General features: G+C 36.8%; 1 protein-coding gene across 2 annotated transcripts; it reads right to left on the bottom strand.

Moving 5' to 3' along the window:
* Positions 1-306: 306 nt before the first annotated feature.
* On the bottom strand, positions 307-11,755 carry kras (v-Ki-ras2 Kirsten rat sarcoma viral oncogene homolog). 2 transcript variants are annotated; one of them, XM_084397041.1, is made up of 6 exons: positions 11,359-11,755; positions 8,872-8,989; positions 7,431-7,609; positions 7,163-7,322; positions 4,003-4,127; positions 1,889-2,911 (listed from the first exon to the last, which is right to left on the bottom strand). In XM_084397041.1, exons 2-5 carry the CDS (start codon positions 8,980-8,982, stop codon positions 4,008-4,010), a joined length of 570 nt encoding a protein of 189 aa, XP_084253167.1. In that variant the 5' UTR covers positions 8,983-8,989; positions 11,359-11,755; the 3' UTR covers positions 1,889-2,911; positions 4,003-4,007. The 2 variants fall into 2 exon arrangements, with proteins under 2 accessions (XP_084253166.1, XP_084253167.1); XM_084397040.1 differs by lacking the exon at positions 4,003-4,127 and having other exon boundaries at positions 307-2,911.
* Positions 11,756-11,760: the final 5 nt, after the last annotated feature.

The following is an 11,760-nucleotide window of genomic DNA, read 5'->3' on the forward strand; positions in this document are numbered from 1 at the left end:
CACTAAACCAAACCCTGACCGTAACTCTATAGTAAGTACTCAAGTTACATTGTATTTACTAAAATAGGCACTGTACTGTCACCTCAAGATAAAGTGTAACCAAAATTGCTAAACAAAATTGAATTTTGTGGTGAAATATTATTTGGACATGTTGAAATGAGGTTTTATGAGATGTGCCCACAAAAAGAAAAAAGTTAAACAGCCAAATTAACTTTTAAATCCATTTCAGACTATTAGCATAACAGTATTCTGTATCATTTTACAAAGCATTAATTATTAACCAAAAAAAAAAAGACAGAGACTCTCTTGTGGGTTTGATGTACTTCTTTTAATTACACATTAAATAAGACTGGTAAGATTAATGGGGGAAAACAAGATTGGGTTTGTATTTATAAAACTGTGCTGATCTGAGAACAGCTTTTTCCTTCCTAATAAATCACATTCACTGAAACAGGAGAGCCAGAAGATGACCTTAGACCGGCACTTTCTCAACCGTTAGCACGTGACCCTTAATTACAATTAAGCGTCATTCAATTCATTAAACCGAAAAAAATAAGCACACTTTACAAAATATTCATCTTTATCACAACCGTACAAAGGCTGTTAAAACAAGGTCCATACAGTATATATACATGAACCATTTTATCAACATTTGCAATTGGCACAGAAACAGACAGAGAACATTTCAGAAATGATTCAAAAAATATCTAAATGACTTTGCTACTTGCGTTACAGGCTGCTATTAAAATGAATGACTTAAAGGGAACAGAAATCACTTTAAAATCCTTTGAACTTTGCATAAAAGCGGACATCCTGATTTACTGAGCATTTCGATTTCTCGGTATTAGTCATACAGTCAAATGATCAGAAAAGCAAAACGAGTGACGGTTAAGGACGCATGGTAAAAGGTTTTAAAGCAAGATTCTGCTTGTGTATTGTATATCTCCTATAAATGACATCATCTCATGACATCACAAGTATTGCCACACAAAAGAAGTCTTTATATCACTCTCTTTGGTTTGAGTGATGGCTGAAAATTTGCCCTCCTAGCTAGAACCACATTTTACAGTGGTATACTGGACCACGACTGCCTCTTTGAAATGGAAAGCTTTGAATCAATTATAGCAGGGCTTGTAGAACCAACAGAGTAACGATGGTTGATGGCAGCAGAAACCAACAAGGCATTTGTTTGAATCATTTTTCCACATACATTTGCATCAGAATAACTAATACGGAGTGACGTTCGCCAATCTCAAATTAGGGCACGTTTACACGACGACGCACTACAAACTGAGAAACGTTTTTCCTTACAGGCAAGAAAAGTTGTCAAAACGATCCGCGAATTCGACTAAAAACGCTGTATTATTCATGCCGGGCCAGTAGATGGCGATGCCACTTTGTAAAGAAAAACCGCGCACTTATAGACGGAACACGTAATACGCATGCGAACGACAAATTTGCGTTTTTGTAGTTTACACGGAGACTATAACGGTATCGTTTTCAAAAACTCGTTCCCAAAACGCCACTGTCGTTGTCCGAAACGCATAAAAAGTGTGTCGTGTAAACGGCCCCCTTAGCAAAAAAAAACAAAATAATTTCAATGTAATGATTCATACTTCTAAGGCGCAGTTTGGCTGGGCACAAGAGGGGAAATATTCATACATAATAAAAATCCTCCTCTGAATGCAGAAGTGAGGCTCTCACTAGTGTAGATCTTTACAGAAAAGAAAGGTTCGAATCGTTATTACACGCTCTCTGGAATACTTGATTCTGATTGGTCAACTGCAGCTTTGCATTTCTGTAGTGATTGATAAGTGTAATTACCAATTGCATGTCTTATTTTGCTGCTTATCTTTCTTACATATTTTGGCATCTAGAGCCTAAAAAAAAAAAAAAAAAAAAAAAACACCATTTTTTTTGTTACCTCATCCCTCAACACAATCCTGCGCACCAAACTGAGAAATTATTGTAGATTTTTAGATTGATTCGCTAAATCACCACATGGTCTCTAAACCAACTGAGGTCATTTTATTTAAAGAAGATTTTAAGAATGGAAAAAATATCAGAAAAATTAATAATGGCCAGTTCGGACCAGCTGAGAGAATCCTCTCTACACAACAGTGGTTATTATACAGTATTCAACGCATTACCGTTCCCTGGAAGTTTAAAGAACAGAACACAGCATGCAAACAGGGAAATAAGGTTAACGTGGTTAAGATTTCACCATATATACACATTACCATGGCTTTAGAGAGAGGGCGTTAATCCGACTACGATGGAAGTTCACATGCAGGTGGGTTTTTTTTTTGTGGAAGTTTGGGACATCCAAAGGCAGGGTCATACACAGTGATAATGTATCAAAACACCACCCAGGAAGTGTTGGTCCTCAAAAATAATTCCTCAAAGTTTCAGTTCCTGTAAAAATCAAGCGACTCACATGCAAAGTTCCGGTCTAAACCGCTACACGGATAGTTCTTGTACAGCACACCAAAAAGGCTGCTTTTAAATCCACACCTTTATAAAACTACTCTAGAAAAACCAACTGCAAAATAAAAACCAGTTCTGACAGCCCACCCGATAAAATAAGCCATTCAAGGTGTCGAGGGACCAACACTTTGGGGCAACTGGCACCGAACGAGAAGTAAAGCTTATTTCATTTAAGAAAAGCAAGTAGAATATGGATCCATTCTGTATTCAGAAGAGGCTAATAATTTAGTGTAATGTACAAAATGCAGTTGTGGAACTTGTTTTGTTTTCTTTCTTTTTGAGTCTATAATGACAGGAAAGGCTCGTTTCACATTAATACACATTTTGTTTTGGATTTCTTCTTTTTCTTCTTGCCCTCTTTGCTCATCTTCTCCTTGTGTTTCCGGATTTCTCGGACTAAAGTATAAAACGCGTCGTCCACGCCCTTCAAAACAAAAGGGGAAAAAACACAGAACTTCAGGTGATCATGTAAAGAATTACAGCAAAGATATTTCACAGATCTATGCCCAACTTTTTGCAGCCATATTCCACACGGTGTATAACAATATTAAAACTGGTCTCACATCAGTGTTAATAAGACCATGTTCACCAAACCCTTCCTGAAAGAATAGTGAAAAAAGTAAAAGAAATGAAGGGATGGTTTTAAATAAGAGTGTGAATCTCAAAGAAACGGTCATATTTCATCCCAAAAATGATACATTATATTTTGATAAATAAAATATGTTTAGAGGATTTTCTTTTTTTTTTGCATTGTGACATTTATGATAGTCAGTCAAGCACACATTGCCCTCAAATGATAATTTAAATAAATATTACAATTAGCATAAATTAAATTCAGCGCAATACAAATGAATAGATAAAATTGAAATTCCTCTGAATAATTACATTTTAAAATTTAAATTAATTAAATTCAGTACAAAATACTATAAGTAAATAAATTGTCAGGAACGTATTAATTTGCATTGATTACATTCGGGTCAAAAAATAAATAGATAATGCAAATGAATAAATTCCTGACAATTTGAATTCAATTAAAAAAAAAAAATCTGGAAATGTATTTAAAATTTGCATTAAATTCAGTGCAATCAATCAATAAATAGATGTGAATAAAAGCAGAGTCTCTTCAGAAATTTGAGACTAAAGCGCTCAGCTCATGTGGATTAGTTTTACGATCTATTTATTAACTTTTTGCAGCATCAAAGTGGTAGTTGCGTAGGCCGTCAATGGAGGGACAAAAATCTTCTCAGATTTCATAAAAAATAAAATAAAAATATCTTCATTTGCGTTTCGAAAATGAAACGAAAGACTTATGGGTTTGGAATGACATGAGCGCAAGTAAATTACCATTTAAATTTTCGGGCAAAATGAAATGAAATGGCATAACTTTGGGGTAAAATATGACCCGGCTATTTCTTTGACCGTTTTCGTGAGATTCACCCAAGAACAAGGGAAAAAGTGTACAGCAGATGTCGAACCCAACACCTGGACTGCAGATGGGCAGCGCTTCAAACTTACCCCTCTCACATCAAAACACATTTTTTAAGCTTGATGCATTGTGTCGTCTTTTCTTCTTTACAGAGTTTTCTTAGCCGGTATTGCCTGATCTCCCGTACCAGAGTATAAAAGGCATCTTCCACTCTCTGCAGTGCAAAACACAACTCCCTTCAGTGTTAAGGAACGCACAGCCATCATTACTGAGAAGGGACAACGGTCGCAACTGGATTTCAGGAATCCACTGCGACTATAAAAAGTTTTCCCACATAGTGCTGGCATAATTGATAGTGGTGGCGTTTGGCGAAATTTAAAGGGAATCTGGCATAGTTACGTTTTTAGATCAACTTTTCACAAAAAAAAGCCAGGTCCTTCGATGGCATGCACTATTGTAGAAGAGTTTCTCAATTAGGGGACGTTTACACGACAGTTTTCAGATAAAACCAGAACACTGTGCGTTTTTCCATTCGGTTATGAAAATAGCATTTTGGGGGCCTGAAAAAGCAATCTTTTGAAAACGGGTTTCAAAGCGCAAGTTTTTAAAAACAAAACCTGTAAATGCAGGTAAATACAAAAATGCTACTTTGTGAAAACCGTGACATGCGTATTTACGTGTTCAGTCTATAGGCAGGAAGTGTTTCTTTACAAAGTGACGTCGCCATCTACTGGCCTGATGTGAATAACGTTTAGTCGTTCCCGCGGAAAGTTATCGTTTATACATGAAACTTAATAAATGCAAAAAAAAAAAAAAAAAAATTCTTTACGTAGTACGTTTTAAGTTCATTGTTGTCGTGTAAACGTACCCTTAGTTGTGTCCCTGAACACCACTGGATTTAAAATAAAGAAAGAATGATGCAGTATGGTACCAGTGTGGCTTGAAACAGAGAGAAAAATGAATTCAGAAGCCTTTATTATTCCCCAGCACCACAAGGAGTTGTGATTTGAGCACTGCAGAGGGAGGAACAGAGCGTCTGCCCTGATTTTTAAACATGACAGACAAAGCAGTTTAATATCCCCAGTTGATTTATAGTGATTGAACCCTTGATCAAATCAATCCAATCTGCACTCTTAGTCATTAAAGGATTAATTTATCTTAAGGTGAAATCAAACACAGACAAATGATAATAAATGCACGAGAGAGACCAGGCACAAACCCAGAGCCAGATCAGTTGTGTTCTGTGATGTGCACCTGATTAATTATTCATAAAGCTAGTCAGAAACTCATGCATGAAGCCAGTGTAAAACAACAGCACGCACTCGACAACTTTCCTACAATTCTACACATTCGAACTGCAAATCTGACGTGTGAATGTAACAAAACAAAGTCCAGGTCATAGTTACCTCCAAAAAATAAAAAAATAAAGTAGTAGTACAATAAATGCTACAATGATGTACAGTATAGGCCTACATCTACATGTTTTTGAATTAAAGTACATTAAATGTGCTAAAAATAAATAAGTCTAATTTCTTCCCTTTCATTGCGGGTGATATGGGACCCTGACATGTTCTTGAAAGGGAGACTCATTCTATATGATTTTTGTCGACTGATTATAGATTTGATTATAAATGAGATTTCAAAAATCACATTTGACACCACAATATATTAACATGGTATTAAAGACAACATGAAATAGCTTTCAAAACTCATTTAACTTCCATGATGCATTTATGAGCAAAATAATAATAATAGATGTAGGGTTGGGTAATTTGATTGAATAGCATGTTGTACTGTCAAATTATAGGTTCATTTTAATGGTGGCCTTGGTTGCATCAGCATAAAAGTTGTAGTAGAGGTGGAGAAAATATATATATTTTTTAATAATGATGAATAATGGTGCACAATACGATCACGGACATTTGTTGATTTTGATTTCATGTTGTCTTTAAAACAGCTTTAAATCGGTCAAAAATAAAAGTCTTGCAATGGCCAGGTTTACGTGCACCCTCGTAATGCGATCATGAGATTTAGGCAATATTGCGATTTAACTTTACCTCATGTAAACAATATTTCAATCACACTAGAGCTGCACAATTATCATTAAAAGATCACGATCTCCTAAAACAAACCTTTGACAAAAATCACACCAGAACATTGTTAGCCGTGTTGCCGCTGTCGTTTACCCAGAGAGCAGTTCTCATGGGCAGTCTTTCCAATCACACAGTGTCAGTCTTTATATTACAAATATTCATAAATAAAAAAAAAACTGAAGTTCTGGGATAGAAGTTTATAGTTCGATAAACACTGATATCTATGGAAGTGATCAAAATGGAGTAATTCATCTTTTTGAAAGTAACTTGGCGCTTCAAAAAGAAAAGAAAAAAAGAAAAGATTAATCGATTACATTGTGGCGACAAGTTAAAAAAATATATATTTGTCATTAAATCACTCATTCAAGTGATTCGTTCAAAAACACAGATTCATCCAGTAATGAACAAGTGAAGTATGTGCGAGTGAGTCATTGAATCATTCCAACGTTTTTTTTTTTCCCCATTCAGATTAATTAAACATTTTAAATAGCAATTAACATTTTGTCAGAACCTCTAGTAAATTACATGTTATTTTGTTAAGTTGCCTGATCAGAATCGTGGGAGAATCGTGATCCATTCGATTTTATTTTTTGTGATTTTCATTTTATCCGTGCAGCTCTAAAACAAACTGACGCGATCAAGCTCATAATCGTAGTAAACTGAGGCATTTGCAGATTTCAAAATTGCAATAAACATGCACTGAAAACACTTTAATCAGTGATGACTCTGTCATGCGCAGCTTCGTAAACATAGCGGTAAAGAAAGCATTACATTTATGGGGTGCTGAAAAAAAAACAACTAGCAAATTGACAATGTTGCGTGACGTGAATATAATGCAGTATATTAATTGTCGAAAAAGTTGGCATGAAGACATTTTTAGGTGGGTCACCCAGAAAAAAATAATCCAATATATCCATAGAAATGCATTTTGTGGCCAGTAACACCTACTGTATGCAATTTCATTATTTGTGCTGTGCACTGGGGGATGCGAATAATGGCGATAAAAAACAAAAACAAATTCTTAGCGTATATTCATAACACTGAAAAATGCATTATTTGAAATAATACATTATGTAAACCAAGTCACTGTCAAAACTTTTCATTGATTTGTCCAACACGCTTGTATTCAATACACGTCCGTCCATGTTTTCCATACCTGTCTCGTTTTTGCTGAGGTCTCTATGAATGGAATGCCGTAGCTACGTGCTAAATCCTGAGCCTGCTTGGTGTCCACACTGCGGGAAGGAAGATCACACTTATTCCCCACCAGGACCATCGGGACGTCCTCAGAGTCCTTTACTCGCTTTATCTGCTCTCTGCAAAAGCACACCGAGAAGATTACACATCTACAATTCATTTGACTTTGTGAGGCGTTTTAGTGCTTTACAGACCTGAATCTGCACAGCATTCGGTTTCTAGCTCACCTGTAGTGGTGAATGTCCTCGAAGGACTTGGTGTTATTGATGGCAAAGACACAAAGAAATCCCTCCCCTGTCCTCATGTACTGGTCCCTCATGGCACTGTACTCCTCCTGACCTGCAGTGTCCAAGATGTCCAGGAGACACGTCTCCCCGTCAATCACCACCTGCTTCCTGTAGGAGTCCTGCACAAGTGACATGACATTGAGCATGTTGAGCAGTTTAACAGTGTAATGTCATGTCAATTTATCACCGTATGACAATACTCTAGTCTCAGCCTCAGACGTCAAGCCCACGACCTTGAGCTGAACGTCTGATGCGTATGACACATACAATTGGAAATGACTGAAGAGTTTCAAAGTTATCTGAATTCTACAGGATTTCAGGGTGAAATTGTGTCGCGTTCTTTAACCTGGGAAAAAAATTATAATAAGTCATTGCCAAACCCCCTCATGGAAGAAGAATGCTGTCGTGTTTCCAACTGCGACAAGGAGCGCTTATAAGGATCAACTAAATGCTGGATTATCAAAAGTATGTGAAGTTCACAGCATAGAGTGTTTAAAAGAAGTTTTACACACAGGTCTGTTATTGTAAGGACATCACTTGTTACAATCAAGCCCCTAAACATGACGCAGAACAAAACAAGCTGTGATTGGTCCGACTGACACGTAAAGCCACCAATGAAAGCTGCTTTAGAGCCCAGACCTTCTGCCGTCTGTCTCGAGTCACGAGACTAAAAATTCTGAACCCTGAAATATCCCCAAAATTGTTTTATTGAAATCTTGACATCCATAAAATGGAAGTCACTAAAAACAATTGTTAGGGCAAGTTTTCACAACAACTATCTATAAAATACGGAAACGTTTTTCCACGTACAGAGGATAACTTTGTAAAAACGATCCCTGTTCAAACGGATCCACAAAAATGACAAATGCTGTATTAATACTGAATACACATGATATCACTTCAAAAACATGCACTTTGAACTCCGTTGATATGTAATCAAACAGCCAAAAGGCTTTCAGTTTTTTGCTGAAAACGGTCTTGTGTAAACGGCCCCTTAAAGTGTTCATTAATTCTAACAAAATGGGTGAACGAAATGCATGCACCTGGTCTTATTTTGGCCAATTCATTCATTATTCCAAAGGATATGTCTCTACAAAACAAACATATCCAAAATTACAACTAAAAATAACATCTACAAACTACACTTTTCGGCCAGAGGTTTAAAATTGACGCTATGCCAGAAAGCTAAAAAGGAAGAAACACAAAGGCGTTCCACCTGGTAACCACCTTCTTTAAAACCAGAATAACCGGATAGCACTCTTGAACATTTAACAGTACTTTTTTTTTTTTTTTTGTGGATGCAAATTTACATAAGGGTGAGTTTCACAGCTTTGTGTGGCAGTAGAAAGCGAGCATCCTGACAGCGGTACCCATGGCTCACCTCTATGGTTGGGTCATATTCATCCACAAAGTGGTTCTGGATGAGTTGGATGGTGAGAGCGCTCTTGCCCACGCCTCCAGCACCCACCACCACAAGCTTATATTCTGTCATTCTTCACCTGCAGCAGAAAAACAACATGGTGAAAATCAATGAGCAGTTTAGCCAAAATGTCTTAGTATAGCTTGCACATATAATAACCCTGTGTTAGTCTAACAATCGTGCGCAAGGGCACAACAGTGATAGTTCGTTAATAAAGCCATTTAGGATTTGAACCTACAACCTTTCTGTTTAACCTTAAACTACATCATCATACAATTAGGCAAGACTAAAGGTTTACATCTCATTTACACTTAAAAAGCCAGGTCTACTGAACTGACCCAACATAACGAGAGAATTTAAACGCTGTAATTAAAACATTAGCTATACACTCCTCTTTCGACATTACCATATTAATAACTATGGGTATGTTTACACGACAACGATGCACTAAAAACAGACGACAACACTGTCAAAGCAATCCCCATTCACACGGATATGCGAAAATGACTCAAAAAGGCTGTATTATGCATGCCAGGCCAGTAGTTGGCAGTGTCACTTTTTCAAGAAACACCCCACGAACACATAATACGCCCATCACCAATTTCACCAATTCACCTTTATGGCCCTGTCCCAAATGGCACACACCATATGCACTTTCGATCTTGGGGACTTACAATGGCTGCCCTGTGCACGTGTCCATTTAGTCCACTAGACCGTTTGGTGTCCCACTTGTCATTTTAGGTTTCAGAAGGGTGCTTGCGAGCGCCCCCCTTTGTGGCCGATATGCGCCCTCGATGCGCACTTTTGCCGAGCCCGCATCCGCAGCAGACTTCTTCCCGACAGTCAAAGCGGCATTACGTCACGAAAGGGCAGACTCGTAGGAAGATCACGAGTATTTACTTTAGGGTGCCATTTGGGACAGGGCCTAGGTTGTTTACATGGAGAAGAAATCATTTTCAAAAACGTGCACTTTGAAACCCGTTTTCAAAAGTTTGCGTTGTCAGGACCCCAAAACAGAGCTGTCGTGCAAATGAACGGCCAAAACGCATAGAAAGTCTTCCATTTCCAGTTGAAAGCGGTGTCGTGTAAACAACCCTAAAGCTAAAAATATAACTAAAACAGATTAATCAATAATATGTAACTGAATCGATAGATCCACAACAGAAAACCACAATTCACACAATTCAATATATAGCGCTTTTAACAATGTAGATTTTTTCAAAGCAGCTTTACAGAGATAATCGTATAATTTAAGGTAACAGATTGTTTTACACCTACGTATATATGAGAAATATATATATATAATTTTTAACACCTATAGAAGTTACATACATATTACTGTCTCATCTTTAATGTTACCTCATGCTGTACTATTTTTTACAATATACTTTTTCACTCACTTTGTTAATACAACTAAAAGAAACCAATTAAACTAATTCAACTGATTATAGAATAACAGTTTTGAATTAATTTTCGTTACTTTAACTCATAACCGATTAATCTACAGTAAACGATCAATTCAACAGACATTACACTATAGCAGAGTCCACAAATGTAACAATTTGAAGTTATTTATCTATATGCTAGTACCATCTAAAATGTTACAAAGCTTTTTACATAAACTTTTTTGTTGTTGTCGTATTTATAACTCATATAAATTACTCGGTAACTTAAACCGATTACCTGAAACTGTCTAGAACACCACTATCTGGCATCATTCGAGATTGTAGCAAATTAATATCTGTAAGTTATAGTGAATAAGGGATTAGTAAAGGCACAATATATTTTAACAACACATATTTAACGAAATATTTGTAAAAAATCGTGTTCGTTTAATTTAATTCGAGTCGATTAAAAAGCAGGCTACCACGAACTTGAATCCGTTAAACTTTAAACGCAACATTTCAGGTTAAAAGGACTTAACGTTACGCCAACAAAAGTGCAAAAGTGATTTAGATTTTAAATCAAGTTAAGACAAGTTCAGTATAGTTAAGCGCCATAATATTGCAGGGCCCGAATTTCACTTGGGCGTGATATGACAATACTACAATGGAATAAATAAATATAGTGCTACACAAAGCTCACATTAAACCAATTCGCTCACGTAACGTTACTTTTGTAGAATTAATCGCCACGGTAAACATACATGTTAACAGCTTTTCTATTATTTTTTACCTCTGGGTTTGCAGTAAGTTCCGCGTCTGAAAAGCCTCTATTAACTCAAGCGTTTATCATGACCTTGCAATAATGCTATTATCCATTTAAAAAACGTGTATAAAGCCTCATATGTCCATTGACAACCGCGTCAAAGTGTTTAAAGGATTGAAACCCAACAATACCACACGTAAAAACAGATAAATTATGCTTTTTCTGGGCGACATGGCCTGCGCTTCGGAGGCTGTTGTACACAAATATGGGCGGACACACTGTTGCTAAATCATCACTTACCACAAAATATCAACGATTTTCAGCTGTTTACGGTTATTTTCAGTAGGTGGAGGCGGTTAAAAGGACAAGTATTAAGCAGTCGAGCAACCTTTTCCGAGCACCAGCATGCATCTTGCATTATAGTAGACGAAACATCTGTAGATACAAATAATCCAGATCGGTATCCTTTCAGTGAGATGTTGTGTAGGGCTTGATCAATAACTAGCCGATAATCAACACTGGCGAGTCCAGTCTAAATATGGTTATACGACGGATAATAAATGCACTTTAATTTTAGTGTAATAGCACACAAGAATGTGCTACCACATATTCGATACTAGGCAATGACCGGCTTTTGACAACAAGCTCTAGGGCAGTATTGGTATGGACTGGCTTGGTGCTTATATAGGCCCTAAATATAAC

This window comes from Rutilus rutilus (assembly GCF_951802725.1).
Source record: "Rutilus rutilus genome assembly, chromosome: 23".
NCBI lineage: Eukaryota > Metazoa > Chordata > Actinopteri > Cypriniformes > Leuciscidae > Rutilus > Rutilus rutilus.